We start from the raw sequence: 19,114 nt of genomic DNA on the forward strand, positions 1-19,114 counted from the left end.
TTTCCCTGTCAACACTGTCAGCAGCTGCAGTAAGAATGGTATGCAGGGGAACTTTTGTTTCACAAAGAAAGGATGAGAGTGGAAATCAAATAAGGGTTAATGCTTGGAAATGAGGAGGGAGGAATTTCTCTTTCTTTCCTGGACCATGCTTATAACAATAAGGACTAGCTTCTTGAAGGGCAATGATTTTCAGGAAGTTGTAGCAGATCAGACATTCACAAACAAAATAACTGAAAGAAGGCATGGGGGGGAGAGGGGTTGTTCCCAGATGAGCTGATGTCAGGCCATTATGAAGTGGACTGAATAAAAAAATAATGTATCCAGGCCCTGACCTCGATGGCCCACGCTAGCCTGATCTCATCAGATCGCAGGAGATAAGGATTGATCTTACTTAGGGGCTTTCCGCACCGGGATCTTTGTAGCAAATTGGTTGCTGAATGAAAAATCGCCATTTAAAATAGTGGAATTCGTCGTTATGCATACCTGCCTTTGTAGTGGAATCCAGTTGCGTTTTGTAGTGTTTCCCACAGGCTTCCGGTCTCGGCAAAAATCGCTAGAAAGGAAGCGCTATTGCCAAGCTCGTCCCGCCCCTGGCCGTCAAGCAGCCAATGGGCAGCCGTTAGCATGCTCCCAAACAGCCCCTTTCCCTTTAAGAAAGTTTAAAAAAAAAAAACAGACCCATTGCAACGAATCTGTGTTGATTCGTTGCAACGGAGAGACCCATCCAGCTGCCTGGTGTGTTTGAGCTGTCGTTTGATCGTTGCCACGCTCCCTCCGAGTGAAAAAAAAAAAATCTCCCCCCCCCCTCACGGGCCCGATTTTCGGCTGAATGAATGTGTAAAAAATAAAGGGAAAATACATCAGCAAACGGGCTTTTCTGTTGTTTGTGCTTAGTGACTCTGGGGAGGGACTGAAGCCGGGGAAGCCTCTAAACAGAAAGAGGCTCGCTGGTGCGTTTATCCCCGCTCGCTCGGAGAAAAAAAAATGGCGATCGCTTCGCCGGAAGATCAGAGGAGAGAGCCAGGGGGGGGGACTTTGTAGAAACCGCAACAATGTTAATGCACAGGTCTTTTTCGCTAGTGTTGCAGATTGGTTGCAGGAGTGTATCGCTTTCCGGAGGGTGAATCCACTTTTGGGGATTTCCCTGAAAGCGCTACAAGGAAGCGCTTTTTGCAGATCGGTTTCAGGTGTGTGGCAGATTGTCAACGACGTTGTGCATAACGGCAAATCAGTAGCATTTTCAATTGGCAACCATTGTGCGATTTTGAAGGCGTGCGAAAAGCCCCTTAGTATTTGTATGGGAGACTGCCAAGGACATCTAGGGTCACAAGCAATGGCAAACCACTTCTGTTTGCCTTGAAAACCTCTGTGGGGTCACCATAAATCAGCTGCAACTTGACAGCATTTTCTACCTACTTTCTACCATTTGCAATGCTGAATTCAACAAAATTACTTCCCTCAAGCCTAGTTAGTTTTTTTTTCCTATAGGGAATAATCTTCCCCTAGAGAGCAAGCTGATATAGATAGGAATGTAAGAGTTTTGCTTTTTGTTGGCATATGTTATTGGGAGGTAGGAAATGCGGTTCATAAACTTACAAAGGCGTAGAACTTAATATATCTACCCACTGCTAGGATCATGCTCTGTTTTCTGAGTTCAGCAGCTGCAAGGAGATGTTGTTTGATTAGCCTGGCCTTCAGCACAAGGACTCTCTACTGTCTCTAGGATTTCTTCCTGAACATTTGTCAAGGGTATTAAGACATTACTTTAGTCTTCTGGAAAAAAGTGCTGTAGGGGAACTAAGATGAGATAAAGCAGCAGTTACTAGCTCAGAGAATGTCATGCCCTGCAATGGGAGAATGAGCTCAAAATGTCTCTGTTGCCAAAGTGCTTGGTGCCCATTCAGAACTAGGATTAAATCAGACAAAGCTAGTTAGAACTGCTCTATTCTCTGTGCAAAACAAGGTTATGTATAAATATTATTCTAGAGCAAATGTTGTTCCAAAAAGCAGTATCCTACCTGGCCAAGTAATACAATACATTCAGATTTCTGCCAGGTATTTTAGGGCATGCATGGAAATATTTCTTCAGGGATATTTATTGAAATGTTGACATGGTAAAAACAGGCCAAATAGCCCAGTTTTGCCTGGACTCATCACATCTTAGGAACTAAGCAGGGTTAGCCACTGTCAGAAGTTGGATGGGACACCACCAAGCCACTCTTGCCTGGAGCGCTCTGTGGAAGGAGTCACCACAAATCAGTTGTACATTCTTTTTAATGCAGAAGGCTGAAATAGTAAAGGCATGGGGGGATGCCAATTTAGCAAATAACAGTATCACACCACACGATCTGCTGGCAGCAGAGGGTAGGACCCACAGTAAGGGGTTTAAACTATATATAGAATGGTACCAGCTAGATTCGTGGCGGGGGGGGGGGTGGTGTTCCACAGTCAGGGTAGTTCAGCAGAAGAATATGCTGTCTAAGGAGGTGGTGAGCTCCATCTCACTGGTGGCCTTTAAGGAGCGACTGTACAGATACTTATAATGAGTGTGTTAGACTGATCCTATAATTCTAGGATCTAGATTAAAGTTCTTCAACACTCATAAGTTCTCTCTGAGGGTTTGAGTGAGTAACCACCACTTGGGGCCTACTAATAAACTATAAAATGAGAATATTAATATACAAGGTCATTCTGAGAATGCCTGTAATGATTTTGTGCATTCTGATCTGATCAAATGTGTATTGTGATGTTTACCAGCTTTATTCTCTGCCAGTCATGAGAGGTGAAATGTCTCGCACAAATCAGTTCAGCATGGACTTTGTACTTGACCCTGTAATTTTGTAATGTCATGTACATTGGTGATGTTGTCATAAGCACAATATGAATTTTAAAAAGCTTTCCCATCCGCTTTTATCTCTTTGTCTTGATACAAATCGAACAAGATGTTTAAGTTGAAATCATGTTTCACATTATTCATGTACGTATGCTGAACTACGTATGCCCTGCTGAAACCATGAACTGGTACTTGGCTGGGAACAGCTGGCTCTTTTGGCCATACAGTCTCACAGAAAAATCAGATTCAAGCAGGATTTGAACAACTGTCCCAGTCAGTTTCAGAAATCAGATCACCCCTGTTCTCTACAAGCACAAGTTTGTGTGGTGTGTGGAGTAGGGATGATGATGATGATGTTATCTGTTCAGTCATGTCCAACCCTTGGCAATTCTATAGGAAAGTCTTTGCCATGCTGTCTTTGCCTTCCCTGCCTCTGACTGCTTCTTTGGGATACTCATAAAAATGAATCAGCCAAAGAATCTATACCTCCCTCACAATATTATCAGTCCTGCTGTCTTGTCACAGTTGTATTCTTCCACTGAAAAGACATAGAATCTCATGGCAGAAGTAAGTAACACAATGCCCCACGTACATAACAGTGCTATGCTTGGAGAAGGTTGAAAAATGATGAGTTGCATTCCATCAATGATTTCACATGCACCAGTGGTGTGGTAGCCCGTTACCAACTCCTGTGGCCCATCTACAATTCCCCCTTCTTGCCCCTATGAGTTCCCTGTACCCCAGGAGCAGCATAATGGGGCGGGGGAAGCATTTGGAACTGCAACTGGAAAAGCAATGCTGAGAAGTCATGCTCTACTGATAGAAATCCTTCCATTAGCAGATATTTTTGATTTAATTTTATCTCAGAAGAAGTGCAACCTTTCAGGTAAACTTGAAGGCTGTGTGCAACAAAGATGAAACAATTCTGTGTGTTTTTTAAAAGTTGATCATGTGGAAAAGCCCTGAATTAGCATGATAGTTACTGAAAGAACGGAGCATTTAAACTTATATGGCTCAACAGAAGAGGTATTCGCTCTGTCATGGAAGTACAGCGATGAAGCCTCATAGATGAAGCCTCATTGTATCAATGTGCAGCATGTATGAAGATAGGCAAGTGCCAGTTTGGGCCTAATTAGTTAGAGAATCAAGAAGAACTTCAAATGTTAATTAGGAAAGAAGCATCCTGCTTTATGTGGCTAATTTACTGTACAGGATTGATTTATTTTAGTTAGCACGAAGCAATTAAGAGCTTCTGATTATATGTTCAGAAGGCATTTATTAACATTCTCCTAATTGACAGTGTATTGATTTATATAGTCCCAGATGGCCATGTGGCTTTGCTTTAACTTGAAACATTTGAAGACTGCTAATGATAATTTTAGTATTTTTGGCCTGCCCATACAAAATGTCTTTTCTCCCATTCTTCAGCAAGCCCAAATACACTGTCTTTTGGAAGTGACTTTATCACAGGAAGAGAGTGAGGTTTGTTTTTATATCTGCAGGCGGCTTCATACGTTTCAACAGAACAGGGTGCACATTACAAAGTTAGCATGTTCGTGCTTTTACCTTGTAAAGCGGGAAGTGGCTGCGCATCATTTGATCTCTTTTTCTGCATAGTAGAAACCAACTGTGGGGAATCGCAGCTGAATCTGAAAGTATGTTTCCATGGTGAATCGTGTTTAAAATTGCAGCTATGTCACAGAAGTAGGTAAAAGGCTAAATATTGAACATGTTGCCTCTTCTAGCGTAAATTGGCCCCGAGGTCCTCCAGAGAGTAATCCCAAATGTGTTGTTTTATATTGTATTTTAGAGTAGTGTTTGATTGGTTATGTACATAATTTAATGGAAGACAGACATAAGGAAATGTTTTTGTGTTAACTAAGTCCTATGGACTCTTCCATAAGTATATTGAGTGTGGTGTACTGTGCAAAATAAGGGTCGAAAAATAGGAAATTGTAGAACCTTCTCCAAGATCCAATGAGTAATCAATCCAGAATTTAATCAATATCTTCCCACGTTAAACTCTTCGACTGTATAGGTACCTCATGATATCACTCAATGGCTGATTCCATAGGCATGCTACGCAGCAGTCTGTGTTCACACCTAGTGTCCCACTGAAATGTGTCCCCCCTGGGAAATAAAACAGCAGCAGCTTAGTTCCGCTAAGGGAGTAGGGTCTTTATTTTGCAAAAAGAAAATGAATGCCCCAGTCTGCTCCACAGCACCAATAAGCAGACTGGGGCATTGTGTGCCCCCTCTGGGCCACCGTAGAACACAGGGGAGGGCAGGCCCCAAAGGCCCGGCTCTTCCCTGTCCACATGGGCCTGCCATAGGACAGGCCCTGTTGGCCACCACAGTGGGCTGAGGAAATGTGGGACTTCTATGGCCTGACCCGCGCTAGACCTGGAAGAGTGGCAGCCTGGTGGCAATGTCACCCCGCCTCCATATGGCTGCCCTCTGAGCCTTTTCTGACCATGCAGAATCATCCTATAAGACGCTATATGTATGGTTGCCAAGTGACTGGTTTTCCTCTAGTCTGATTGCGTTGCCACCCTTCTGGCTAAGTGCCAGATTAAGGGGAAGGTTTTTATAATGAAGAATCTTTCTTTCTTTTTCCATTTGTTCATTCATTTTTTGCTCATTGATTATTTTCTTCATGGTTAAACCAAATTAGATCATTTTGACTGAGATCAGTGCTTCCCCTTCAATCTCATCTTAAATCATCTGTGTTTTTCTGATAATAAAAGAAATAAGTGGGCAGGCAGACAGATGAATCTTACTGCTCTTTCCGACTCCCTTGCCTCTCAATTTATCCCTTGGTCCTACTTTGGCACTGCAGCAAGTATTTACCCTCTGGAAGGTACCACAGAAGAGAAGAGGGCAATATTCAAGCAGGAAGACTAAAGTTCAGGGAGATATCTAGACCTATCCAAATGCCTAATGATATTATTGTGAGGTACAAACCCCTTTGCCTTTTCGGTATCCATTTTAGTCTGCAGCTTTCACCTGAGCCACAAAATTGTTCATAAGAACATACACTCCCAAATTGCCGTTCACAAGCTTGCACCATTAATTAAAAATTTTAAAAATTTGAGATGTTAAGATTTCTCCTAATTTTATAATACTTTTTTTTAAATTCTAGGACTCTGAATTTGACCCATTAAAGTTTACTAGTATCATTGAATGTGAGGAGCCAAATAATGACTTAAGTAGGTTTCGAGGCTTCATGTGAGTATATTCTACAATTTGATCTCTTGTGTTTACTTTGTTTCTTAATCGTACAGAGAACTACTTGGTTTACAAATCAGGGTCTTCATTTCAGATGAACCAGATACTTTTATGTGAGGAAACCAATACTGCTTGAAATCGGATTGACTAGATGAAGACACGGGAGGGAAAAACCATTAGTCTCCAACTAGTCAGTCTGGTTCCAAGCAATGGCTACCAGCATTACCAAGTTTATTTTCTGTTTTTACTTGGAGAGCCAGCTTGGTGCAGTGGTTAAGAGCACAGACTTCCCAAATCGGATTGACTAGATGAAGACACGGGAGGGAAAAACCATTAGTCTCCAACTAGTCAGTCTGGTTCCAAGCAATGGCTACCAGCATTACCAAGTTTATTTTCTGTTTTTACTTGGAGAGCCAGCTTGGTGCAGTGGTTAAGAGCACAGACTTCCCAAATCGGATTGACTAGATGAAGACACGGGAGGGAAAAACCATTAGTCTCCAACTAGTCAGTCTGGTTCCAAGCAATGGCTACCAGCATTACCAAGTTTATTTTCTGTTTTTACTTGGAGAGCCAGCTTGGTGCAGTGGTTAAGAGCACAGACTTCCCAAATCGGATTGACTAGATGAAGACACGGGAGGGAAAAACCATTAGTCTCCAACTAGTCAGTCTGGTTCCAAGCAATGGCTACCAGCATTACCAAGTTTATTTTCTGTTTTTACTTGGAGAGCCAGCTTGGTGCAGTGGTTAAGAGCACAGACTTCCCATCTGGCAAGCTGGGTTTGATTCCCCACTCCTCCACATGCAGCTAGGTGGGTGACCTTGGGCTCATCACAGCCCTGAGAGTGCTGTTCTCACCAAGAAGTAATATCAGGGTGGTCTCAGCCCCACCTACTTCAAAAGGGTATCAGTTGGGGGCAGAGGAAAGGGAAGACGATTGTAAGCTGCTTTGAGACTCCTTCAAGTAGGGAATAGTGGATTGTTCGTTTGCTTATTTATTATATTTGTATACCGCCCTCCCCTGAAGCTCAGGGCGGTTCACATGAAATGTAAACAGTACATTGAACTTTGTTTCTATATAACATACAAATGGACTGCAACAATAATAACAGTAACAATAGCAACCATAACCAAAGGTAACAGTCTAATCATTATAATGGTTTGAACAGGTCCATGGTTCAGGTCGGGTGTATGGATTCCTGGGAGAGAGGTTCAGGGGCCCTGTAGATGTTGCTAATTCCGGTCAACCTCAACTAAATGTCTGTCAGAAGAGCTCCCTTTTGCAGGCCCTGTGGAACTTTTGTAGTTCTGTCAGGACCCTGATCTCCTCCAGGAGCTCATTCTACCAGGTGGGGGCCAGAACGGAGAAGGCTCTGCCGTTGGTTGAGGCCAAGTAGGCTTCTTTTGGGCCAGGGATCATTAGCAAGTTGGTGGTGGCAGAGTGTAGAGCTCTTTGAGAGGCATAGGCAGAGAGGCGGTTCCTCAGGGACACTGGGCCTTGACTGCATATGGCCTTAAAGGTAATTAACAGAACCTGTAGCCTATCTGGAATTCGACTGGTGGCCATTGCAGTTAATGGAGGATGGGCCAAATGTGGGACCTCCATGGTGTTACTATTTACAATTCCCCTAAGAATCATTTCCGGTATTTTCTTAAATAAATTGGTTCCATTAAAAATAAATATTACTGGCAAATTTTAAGGAGAATGTTTGTGATCTTAATAGTTTTAAATTGATTGAGATTAGTTCTTTATTTTAATGCACTCTTTGCACTTCTGTGGTTTTTCTGAGACATACAATAAATGTCATTTAATATATTTGTTTTAAGCAATGGGGCAAACTCAAAACAGTTTCAGTCAAGCATTCAGGACAAAGAAGTTACTACCAGCAGTCTCTTTCTTCCATTCCATAAGCTACAGGAAGATTTTATTCAATGATACATTTCTGTTTCTATAAACCTCATTGTGATTCATGGTAGGTAGGCTGTTCCTCCGTCTTTGGTGATCTCAAAGAATTACTGACCCCTATTATTGGTATACTGTCCAAAAGTCTTACAACAGACGGATTGTAAAAGAGGGGGCATATTAATCCATTTATAAAAATCTGATCCAATTAGTCTTATGATTCTTACTGTTGTCTGCCTCACTGCTGAATTTTAGATAGCAAGCTGCTTGGGGCAGGGTCTCATCTTTTTGATTTAATGGCTTGTTATTGTTCAGTAAAAACACCACAGCTCTGACAGTGAGTAACTTTTCATTATATACATACACATAATTACCCCCAAACAAACAATAAAACAATTCCGCAGGACCTGCAAAAGGGAGCTCTTCCGTCAGGCATTTGGCTGAGGTCGACCGGAATCATCAACATCTACAGGGCCCCTGAACCTCCCTCCTAGGAATCCATACACCCAACCTGAACAAAGGACCTGTTCAAACCGTTATTCTGAATAGACTGTTACCTTCGGTCATACTTGCTAATGTAAATGTTATTATTGTTGCAGTCCATTTATATGTAGAAACACATTTCCATGTACTATTTACGTTTCATGTAAACTGCCCTGAGCCTCAGGGGGGGGCTGTACATAAATCTAATTAATAAAATAATAATAAATTAAATAAATAAATAAACACAATGCTATAGCAAGATAGCTGTTAGATGATACTACAACTATTATCCTACAAACCTAACTATTTCAAGAAAGCTGGTTTAAGAGTGCCAAATCCAACAGCATCTCATGAACCAGCCATGTGACAGCTCATACAGTAGTACATTGGGTTAGTCTCTGAAAGGCCAAGATGCTTCCTTGTCTTTGTACTTGCTAGAGATTGCCAGAAAAGTAATGCCAAAGATATGCTGTGTATCACACATGTGGTGTTGAAGCTGATGAGGTCTGACTCACCTTGATAGGGCAATTCTCAAGGATTACAGTAAGATAACACCTGTGTAACATTTGGAACTTTATTACTATTATATATCCTCACCATCCTCCTTCCACTGCAGCCCCATCATTTATGACTTCATATCCCTAACCACAGGGATCTAGCAGCTATGCACTTGATTTATGTTCACATTCCATATCATCCACATGTTCCCTTCATTCATAACCAACGCAGTAAAAATCGCCAGTGTGTAAAATCAAGCTTTTGCATTTAGATAATCCTCACTGGTAATATCCAGAAACCCCTATGGAATATCTGTGTTTTGACACAGGAATTCCTACACTTACATGCACACTGCTGATTATTTATCACCACTTAAGCCAAGGTGGAAAGATTAGCACCTCTCTCTGTGCCAGAAAGACTAAACAGATAGCTGGTGGAGAGATTTAAAGATTGCAGCATCATTCACCTTCGCTGCACATAATTGTCTCTAGTCTAAGTTCCCATGTCTATGAAATAGAAATATTACTTTATTTACCTGAATGGAAGATGACCCTGAGCATAACATTATCCATATAAAAAGTATGATACACAAAAGGGTTTTATTGCTGTATATTTGTAAGTTGGCACTCTTTCTTAACAGCTGAAAATAAACTACTCTTCCTTTTAAGTAAACCTAGCAGTTAGCTAACCCTCTTTGATTTAGAATGACGTTTGAGTCTGGTGGCACCTTTAAGACCAATAAAGTATTATTCAAGGTATAAACTTTCATGTACATGGACACTTCATTATATCTGAGGAAGTGTACATGCATGCAAAAGCATCTACCTATCTATCTTGAATAAAACATTGTTGGTCTTAAAGGTGCCCATGGATTCAAACTTTGGATTCAAACTTTGTTCTGCTGCTTTGGACCAACATGGCTACCCACCCAAATCTAATCTCTTTGATTTAAGGATGAATCAAGTAAGAAATGTAAAGAAGTTAGCCACAGAAAATTGAAGGGCTGCTCAATTGGAAATTTCTGTATCAAGTTCCAAGCTAAATTTCCATTCATTAGTATTGAAAATGCCTCAAATGCAAAGATGATTATTTTTGACATTGGCTAGACCCACTTCACGTGGTTTCACCCATCGATATATCTCTTTCTCAACATGGCCCCATCTGTGGATACTTAAATCCTGAGATTAGGGCTGTAGACAGACAAGACATCTTTCTACAAACCTGAGAAACACCCTTTAAATACACTGAGTATTAAAACCCTCCAAAATGATAGAAACAATGCTAGTACCTCTAGAAGTAAGTGCCCTCCGGTGGCTGTTGCTAGGCAAGCACAAAAGTATGGCCAGTCTTCAAGCTTTGCTTTCTGTTAGTAAAAGACAGAGGGAGGGGGCAAGGTCCATGCTAAAGGAAGGACTCACTAGGGCCGGAGCCAGCAGCAACCACCATGTGACTTTCTATCATATAACTTGCATAACTCATTCTGGCCTTGTTGTTACTTTTCAACAACAGCCACCTTAAAATAGCCAGTGTGGTGTCGCAATTAGAGTTTCAAACAAGGATCTGGGAGAACAAGATTTGACTCTGCACTCTGTCATGGAAACTCACTGGATGACTTTGGGCTAGGCACTTATTCTCCACCTAAATTAATTCATGGGGTTGTTGTGAGGATAAAATGGAGCCGAAGAGAATGATGTAAGCTGCTTTGGGCCCCCATTGTGGAGAAACTAGTTGGTGGTCTAGGAAAAAGTGAGATGCTCCTTGCAAGACCTTGCAGGTTCCCTACCGTGCAACAGGACCAACTTTGGCAACACACAACTGGGCTCCAACTCAGCCAGCAACACATAGCTGGGTCCAGCCCACTGACTGGCAGCATGCAATGCCCCTAGTTTTCCCAGGGAGAGGCTGCTGGGGGAACGGAAGAAAGGAAGGAAAGCCAAAAACAGCAGATAAAGATAGGTTGGCTAATAAGTGGGAAGGAGAGAAAGAAGCAGGGAAGGTGAGGATATAGGGTTTGTTAGCAGGGTGAAAAGAAGAAATAGTACGGGAAGGAGGTGAAAGAGACAGTGAGGTACCTCCCAGAAGTCTACCATGCAGCTGGGCCCATCAGACAGCAATGTGCAACTGGGCTCAGGCCAGTGACAGACAGTACTCGGCTGGAGCTTTTCTAGATAAAAGCTACCACAGAAAAGGGAGGAGGGAGAGAGGGCTGAAGATGGGGAGGGGAGGCACATAAGGGTAGGTTGGCTATAGGGGCTTTCAGGGAAAGAGGAAATAGTGGGGGAGGAGAAAATGAGATGCTGCCTACAAGTCATTGTAGGTATAGAAGCTGGCAGCCAAGGCAGGGTAGGTCCCACCTCTGGCCTCAGGCTTCAATATGAGAAATCAGTAGGATTTGAATAAATGCTAAACAGAGTGTGGTGGTAAGACATAGGGAAAGAAGTGTTTGCCCCCTTTCTTTTAAGAAAATCACCCAACATTCAAACTGAAGATCACAGGAAAAAGCATCAAGTCACCCCTCCCTGTGTCCTCTTTACAAGTGAAACTTTAAAATATCTAGTAGATAGGACACTCTCCTGTCTGCATGAATTGGTAGGGAAGATCTTGTAGCTCCTGGGTGTGATTCCTGATCGTTTCAATCCCAGTTAGGCAAAGAGTTAAAGCTAGAAATGTGTTTCTCATTGAAGTCAATGAAATTATTATCAAGTTAATTTGCCAATACATCTAGCTTAAATTCCAGGATTCAAAACCCAACAAGTTTTTAAAACTATTTAAGAACCAAAAGCTTTTTTTCTTCTTGCACCCTCTTGGAAAATATTATCAGTCTGAAACTTTGCTAAAAAAGACATTTTAGCCTCTACTAAGAAATCTGTTCTCTTACTGTTTGATATTCACAGCCTGGTGATAGTGCTGGGAAGTGCCATCAGGTTGAAATTGACTTATGGTGATTTGAGGCAAGAGGTATTATGGGGTATTTATAAGGCAAGAGATTGTTCGCCATTGCCTACCTCTGTGTAGCAACCCTGAACTTAAGCTTCTTGAACTCTTATGAGATCAGACTAGCCTGGCCCATCCTAGCAAACAACAAATACAAAGATCTTAGATTTAAAAAAAAACATAAATTGCCTTCATGTGTGCTTGCTTTAAGGACATACAGTATTAGTCCTTTTCTAAAAATAAATGTTCTATTTAATTTGACTTGGGAAATTGCATTATTTTTTTCTTACTATTCCCCTTCCAGTAATGTACTCTCACAAATAAAGTTTCCTCCTGTTTCCTCTGACACAATAGGCACGGTTAACAGACAGTAACAAAGGAATTCATTGGTTTCATTCAGAGGTTTCATTGACAAAGAGCTTTTAATTAATTCCACTGCCTTACTCTTTGTGTGGATGAGTTTGCCCTTGGCATCAGGACTGTTTCAGAAATGGCAGATTTTACTCATTTGGGAGTTTATCTTAACTTTTTTATGCAATTGAGAGCACTCCCTTGAAAAACCAACATATCCTATAATCTGACAGCAAAGAAAGAAATACAGGAAAGCAAAGTTTAGAGGACAAAACAAGCCTCACAAAAGGTCACTTAAACAGACTCATGTTTCTCCAGAATAAAATTAAAAACTGTTTTCTCCACTTTTAAAAGAAGTTTTTAAAAATCCCCACATTTTAAGAATAAAATAGTAGATAACAGAATGACATTTAGATGATTCAGTCAAAATGTAGATTAAATTAAAAGTTAAATATTATCATTTCTGGAAAGTGCTAAGTACATATTTGGTTACTCTTTAGGGAACAATTAAAACCCATATGCGCTTCTTAATATTGGGTCGTATTGCAAGACAAAAAAAGGGAAGAAGGTAATGCAAAATTAGAGAAAGTGGAGCTATTGAAAGACGAGATATTGATGTAATAAGGCAATTAGAGTTAACACCGAAAGAAAGAACTGTAAAAATCAACTTTTAAAAGAAACACAACCCCAAGAAGAAAAGGCAAATAATGCTGCCCCTCAGGAAAAAGAAGAAATAAACATTAGGAGAAACAGTAAATCCTAAAGCACCCCCAAAACCCACCCCACCCCACCCCACCCACTGAAACCAAAAGAATAATTTGGAAGAAGTAGGAGCAAAAGGGGAACAAAAGATCAGAGTCCCTCACTCAAACTATTGCTGTCCTACAAGCAGCAGCCAGAGCAAGCAAGCTTCAGCTTGCAGGAGGTTTGTAGAAGCAATGTAATGATTGGCTGACTGGGAGCAGGCTGTTAGTTCAATTACCGTATATACCCGCGTATAAGCCGAGAAGGACTTTTTCAGTGTGAATGCTGTGCTGAAAAACTCATGGGGAGTTATAAATGTCTGGAATAGACCCATTATGCACGGGGGTTTTAGCGCACATTCGGGGTGGAATGGCGGCGACTAAAATCACTGATAACGCACGGAGCCGGCTGCAACCGGCCGCAGCTTCGGTGCATGCCGCCGAAAAAGCCACGTCAGTGAAACGCGGAAGAAAGCGCAGCTTCCGGGTGACCGGGGCACAACCAGAAGCAGCGCCCGGATCGCCGCGTGCATAATCGGTTACTCTGGGTTTTGCCTCCGTCGCGCCCCGCCCCGTACATAACCGGTATGCGTCGCGTCTTCCCCCTCTGCGTTTTCCATGTGACCCGAAATCGCCATTTCGGCAGCCGTGCATAATGGGCCATAGAGACCAAAAGAATTCGGCACCTTCATTTACCATGAAGGTTTGCTGTGGCAAGAAGCACAAAGGTATCATATTAATATATCAAGATTAAGTTACTTATTAAAATATTAAAATGACATTTGAGGGAGTCAAGAATAAAGTTCAGGATCATTGTGTTGCACTTTCAATATTTAGAAGTGGGGGACTGAGTTGCAAAACTATAAAGATACTATATCAGTCACGACAACTGATAGCATAGAAGAACAGAGCCCTGCATATAAAGATATATGAAGATGTATGTTCAGAAATGAACTGCATTTGGGCACATGGATAACCTCAGAGTGACATACAAGAAAATCGGGAGAGTGGTTTGCATTCTAACTTGGCAGAAAGTTTTTAGTTATATCTGTAAAACAGCAGTGGTGGAAATGTTCCCATTATTGCTTGTAAATTAAATATTAAGTTGCCAGAATCCATCTTTCTAAATTTTAAGAAATGAGCTAAGTTCTTCACAAATAAGGAACAGCTATCTGTTCCAGTTAATATTTCTGGTAAGGCCTAGGAGGAGGAGCTGGTCTCATGGCTTAAGTGCCACTCAGCGCTTAATACCCACTCAGGGCAGCTGTCCCGCCCCCAAGTGCCTCCTCCTCCAACCGGCTTGCCTGCCTGTCCAGTGGCCAGCCAATTGCCTTCTATCCCCCACCCCTGACTACCCCTCCTCCTTCCACTTCCCTCAGAGCTGCAGATCCCTGCTGCACGAGAGCTGCCCCTGCCAGTGAGTTCCCTTCCCTGGGGGCCTACAGCCTTTCCAGGTCCTAGGAGGAGGGAGAGTTCTTCCACCACTGCAGAGTTCTTCCACCACCACTCCCAATCTAGTGCCCGTTGTATTCTTGAATGCTTTGTCCCTAATGTATATATCAGTTGTTACCATCTTCTTTTTCAGTGTCCATAGAAATGGGAAGAAGGCTGCACTGTATAAAGATAATCTTTTATTACGAGGATGTACCATTAGGAACACAGAAGAGGTCTCAGGGATCGTCATCTATGCAGGTAAAGATGCCGTTTTTGCTTTACGTTTTTGCATTACGTGTGTGTTTTTTAATCAGCATCAAAACTCTACATGTTGTTCTTTCATGCAATTCCTTTGGCAGGGCATGAGACAAAAGCCTTGTTAAATAACAATGGACCACGTTATAAACGCAGTAAGCTTGAAAGACAAATGAATGTTGATGTCCTTTGGTGTGTCCTCATACTTATTATGATGTGCCTGTTTTCAGCTGTTGGTAAGTTTCCCTGTATTTTATTTCTGATAGCAAAATATTACAGTCTGGAAAATAAGAAATATAGATGTTTCTGTTAATTTATGTATAAGCATATTTTGGATAGAGCCTCTTGTGGCGCAGAGTGGTAAGGCAGCTGTCTGTAAGCTTTGCCCATGAGGCTGGGAGTTCAATCCCAGCAGCCGGCTCAAGGTTGACTCAGCCTTCCATCCTTCCGAGGTCGGTAAAATGAGTACCCAGCTTGCTTGCTGGGGGGTAAACGGTCATGACTGGGGAAGGCACTGGCAAACCACCCCGTATTGAGTCTGCCATGAAAACGCTGGAGGGCGTCACCCCAAGGGTCAGACATGACTCGGTGCTTGCACAGGGGATACCTTTACCTTTACCTATATTTTGGATAAGGAGCATAATTTATATTTATGGGAAAGAGCACCCACAATATTGACTTGAACATAGGCTCCCTTGCCTCTGTAGTTTTAACCTTGGAAGAATCACAGAACAATTCTTCTCCCCCTCTGTTTTCTTTACACATCAATCGAATCGTGGATTTACAGTGGCCAAATTCTTGGCCATGGTGATACAAAGCGACAATCAGCTAAGCAAGAAATAATTCTAGTCCATGGGCATCTACAGTTGATGTAAATTATTGTTTGCTGAGCATTCTGGAGGAGTGTATTATTATATGATTGCCTATCACTTATTCATTCATTTATATTCTCTTTGATTATGTAATTACTATTAATTACTAGTAATTACTATTAACTATTAATTGATTCCTAATTATTTGTAGTTAGATACTGTTTTTACATGCCATTAAAGGTTTTTGAATTTGGATTTACTGTGGTTTCCAGAGATCACACAAACTGCATTAAAAATGTAAAGAATTTTTAATAGAGAAATAAAAACCCTCTCATAAATAGACACACTAGTTTCAGCAAGGGCAGAAGAAAAAGCAATAAAATTTGAACCTTTGAACCTATCTCCTTACATAGCCTAAATCAGGGGTAGTCTCAACCTGTGGTCCTCCAGATGTTCATGGACTATAATTGTAGTCCATGAACATCTGGAGGACCACAGGTTGACTACCGCTGGCCTAAATGTCAGGGAATTAGGACAGGGTATTGTCCAGCATTTGGAACTCTCCCATTATGGTCTTAGCCACATGTGCTCAAGATGGAGTCCTGGTATACATGGAGACTGCTTAGAGTGGTTTATAGTCATGATAATAGCAAAATGGCCAGCATAATTTTTTTCTAACGGCCAGGGTTTTATAATTTTATAATTTCCCCCTCTACCACCTCCTTCTTCAGGCCTTTGTTTTCCTATCCTAAAAGGAAGATTGGCTCTTAACTTTCTGCCTCCAAAGTTCTGTAGCTTCAGTGAGGTGTTAAGTTTCCAATTTTCTTTCTCCCAGCTATATCTGTTGCATTTCTCTGGCACTGGATAAGTTCATGCCTGGGATTTGAGTGAAACACCCCTTTTTCTTGTTTCTTCCTCCTAGCCCACAAAAGACATTTGTAAACTTAAGCCTAGAGTAAAAGGCCAGATGAGGAACATTAACACAAATTCTGAGGTTATAAGGCATTTCACCACAGTATTAACAAACCAGATTAAATTAGGACTACCCATGTTTAAATCCCCACTCTGTTGGTGACCTTGAGCCAGTCGCTCTATGAATGTACTTCATAGGAGAAAGGATGGGAATAAATGAAAGTGATATATAGTGTCAGTGAAGTGGCTTCAAATTTTATTTATATTTATTTATTTATATCTTTAAACCGCCCGTGGCGCCGCGGGCGCCATGGACTAAATAAATGGCTAAGGGGTTCTAGGGCGGGATGTGTCCGTGATGAGGAAGGGCCCGGATTGGACCCTTCCTCCAGACGGACAATCGGAGGGACCAATTGGCAGGCGCACAGCACCTGCCAATTCGTCCCTCCTATTTCCAGCCCCAGCAACTGCGAGCCGCGCACAGCGCGGCTCGCAGTTGCTCCTTTTGCCGCTGGCCTGGAGGCGCAAAGCGCCTCCGACACGTCAGGCCGGCTGCAAGGGAGCCCCTAGCAGCCGCACGGAGTGCGGCTGCCGGGGGCTCCCTGCTCGGCGGCCTGACGCGGCGAGAGGCGCAAAGCCCCTCTCGCCACGTTAGGCTGCCGCCCGAGCGAGCCCCCACCAGTCGGAGCTCAAAAAGACCCGCCCGCAACTCAACATGGCCGCCACGGACACGCCGAGGAGCCGAGGGCACCCCGCCGCCGCTCCCCGCCCTCGACGACGCCTCCTCACTAAGGTGCCCTTTCTTTCCGCGCGCTGCCCTGTCCCTCCCTCTCCCCCACATTCTAGCGCCCATTGTATTTCGTTTACAATGGGCTCTTTTCCTAGTTTATTTATATTTTGATTTTATACCACCTCGCTGCCAGTAGTTTCACAACGGTTTACACAGGATAAAACATACCGTACAACAGTACAACCACATAAAAACACCCCTTACAACAATAAATAAATAAATAAACTCATCCTTACTAGTACTTCCCCTCCCCCTCCCCCCGTTCAGCCAGAGGGCCAAGCCCTCTTCCTCCGGGAACATGGAGCAGAAGAGTTCCGTCTTGCAGGCCCTGTGAAAAGCTGACAATTCCAGCAGTTGATAATTCCAAATTAGTTGTCTGAGCAATACAAATGTATATACCATATACCAGACAAGCAGTAAGAAGTGGACAAATGCCTATTCTTCAGCAGATTGTTCGATACCTGCAATAGAAAAGGCATGGCTTGATGCTGTTATGATTTTCCTGGACATATTAGAGGAGACCCAAAGCAGTAGCTTTTTGGAAGATCTGAGACTGCAGGGCAGTGCTCAGAAAAATGAGTATGTAAGGATTTAGCAGTGGTCAACAACAATTTCCAGTGAAACAGAAAGTCAATACTGTCAATCCCAAAAGAGGGATAATGTCCCAAAAGAGGAATATTAACCTCCTAAACACCATCTTGTCCAGAATAAGGTTGCTATGAAATTTGCCACAAATGTACTTGACTGTTCAACTTACTGTGCCCAAAGGTGGTGAACTGATCACTCAGCCTGTTCAGTTCATGCTGAGCAAATGTGAAGAGTGCCCAACCAGTTTGCATATGGTTTTCCCAGAATAGTGCATGCTCAAAGAGGCAGCCAGTTCAAATTGATTCATAGCAATTAGCATCACTAAGGACTGCTTAGACCTATCTTTCTCAGCTTTTTTTTTTACTGTGGAAAAACTTCTGAAACATTCTTCAGGCTTCAAGAAACCCCAGATGAGGCATGATCATGCAGAACATGGTTGGGAAGCTAGCTGTGTCCATGCCCACCCCTGGCCCCTCCCCTTCCCTCCCCCTCCCAGCCCATTGCTGGCCATTTGGGGGGGTCAACATGATCATATATGGTCATATTGCCTGATAAATGTTTTAACAAATATATATATGTTAAAACACAGTATTTATTGATGATCAGTTTATATAACTTGTGAACAATCTAATTGGCTATTTAAATCTTTACTTTCTGAGCAGAGCAGTCACATATCAAAGATGAAACTCAAATCAGACTGTGTGAGAATGTGCATGTGTAAAAAGCCTGTACTACATAATTAGAAAGAAAGACAGTGTAACAACTTGCTGAATACCCATGAACAAATTGATTAAGTGATTTTTCAAAAATCAGGTCCATGTTCACAATGAACACAATGTTCTAGCATCAGGCAAACTGCAGCACTATATACTAGCAGAATTTTCTGGTCTATCTTTAGAAGGATCCTGAAACATATTTCAGTGGTTAGTATATGGGGCCATTGTGCACCCCATTAATGTAGCATTATACTTACTGTATGAAGATGCTACATTTTTGGTATTTCACATGACGTCGCCAACCTCCCACGTCCGGCCAGCAAACCTAACACCACATCTGCCATTCTAAAGCGCTAGTTGGGGAATCGCATAAAGTGGATTCCCCAACCTAAAAAGCATGAGCTACAGGAGACCAACCAGCAAGCCTCACACTAAAGAAATGTATGGAGGCAAAGAAGTGGTATCTCCACCTCCAATGTCCCACCCTTGTGTCCGCCTCCCTCTCCCTTCTCCCAGAGATGTTTTTGTTTGTTTGTTTGTTTTTTAGAGCAAACTGCCTGGAGCAACAAATAGGCATTCAATCGTGCAGGCAAAGCCAAAAAGAATTTTTCCCCATAGTTTAAACACAAAGCATGCC

The 19,114-nt window shown here is 42.3% G+C and overlaps 1 protein-coding gene across 5 annotated transcripts in view; it reads left to right on the top strand.

The window, feature by feature from the left end:
• Positions 1–19,114, top strand: part of ATP10A (ATPase phospholipid transporting 10A (putative)) — a 133,539-nt gene that overhangs the window by 59,205 nt on the left and 55,220 nt on the right. For 4 of the 5 annotated variants that reach the window (XM_077343437.1, XM_077343439.1, XM_077343436.1 and 1 more), the window contains 3 exons: positions 5,976–6,061; positions 14,556–14,662; positions 14,764–14,895. In XM_077343437.1, coding sequence (XP_077199552.1) covers positions 5,976–6,061; positions 14,556–14,662; positions 14,764–14,895 — 325 coding nt within the window. The remainder of the gene's footprint in view (positions 1–5,975; positions 6,062–14,555; positions 14,663–14,763; positions 14,896–19,114) is intronic. The other variant, XM_077343438.1, reaches the window with a different exon arrangement.

This window comes from Paroedura picta, chromosome 6 (assembly GCF_049243985.1).
Source record: "Paroedura picta isolate Pp20150507F chromosome 6, Ppicta_v3.0, whole genome shotgun sequence".
Lineage (NCBI taxonomy): Eukaryota > Metazoa > Chordata > Lepidosauria > Squamata > Gekkonidae > Paroedura > Paroedura picta.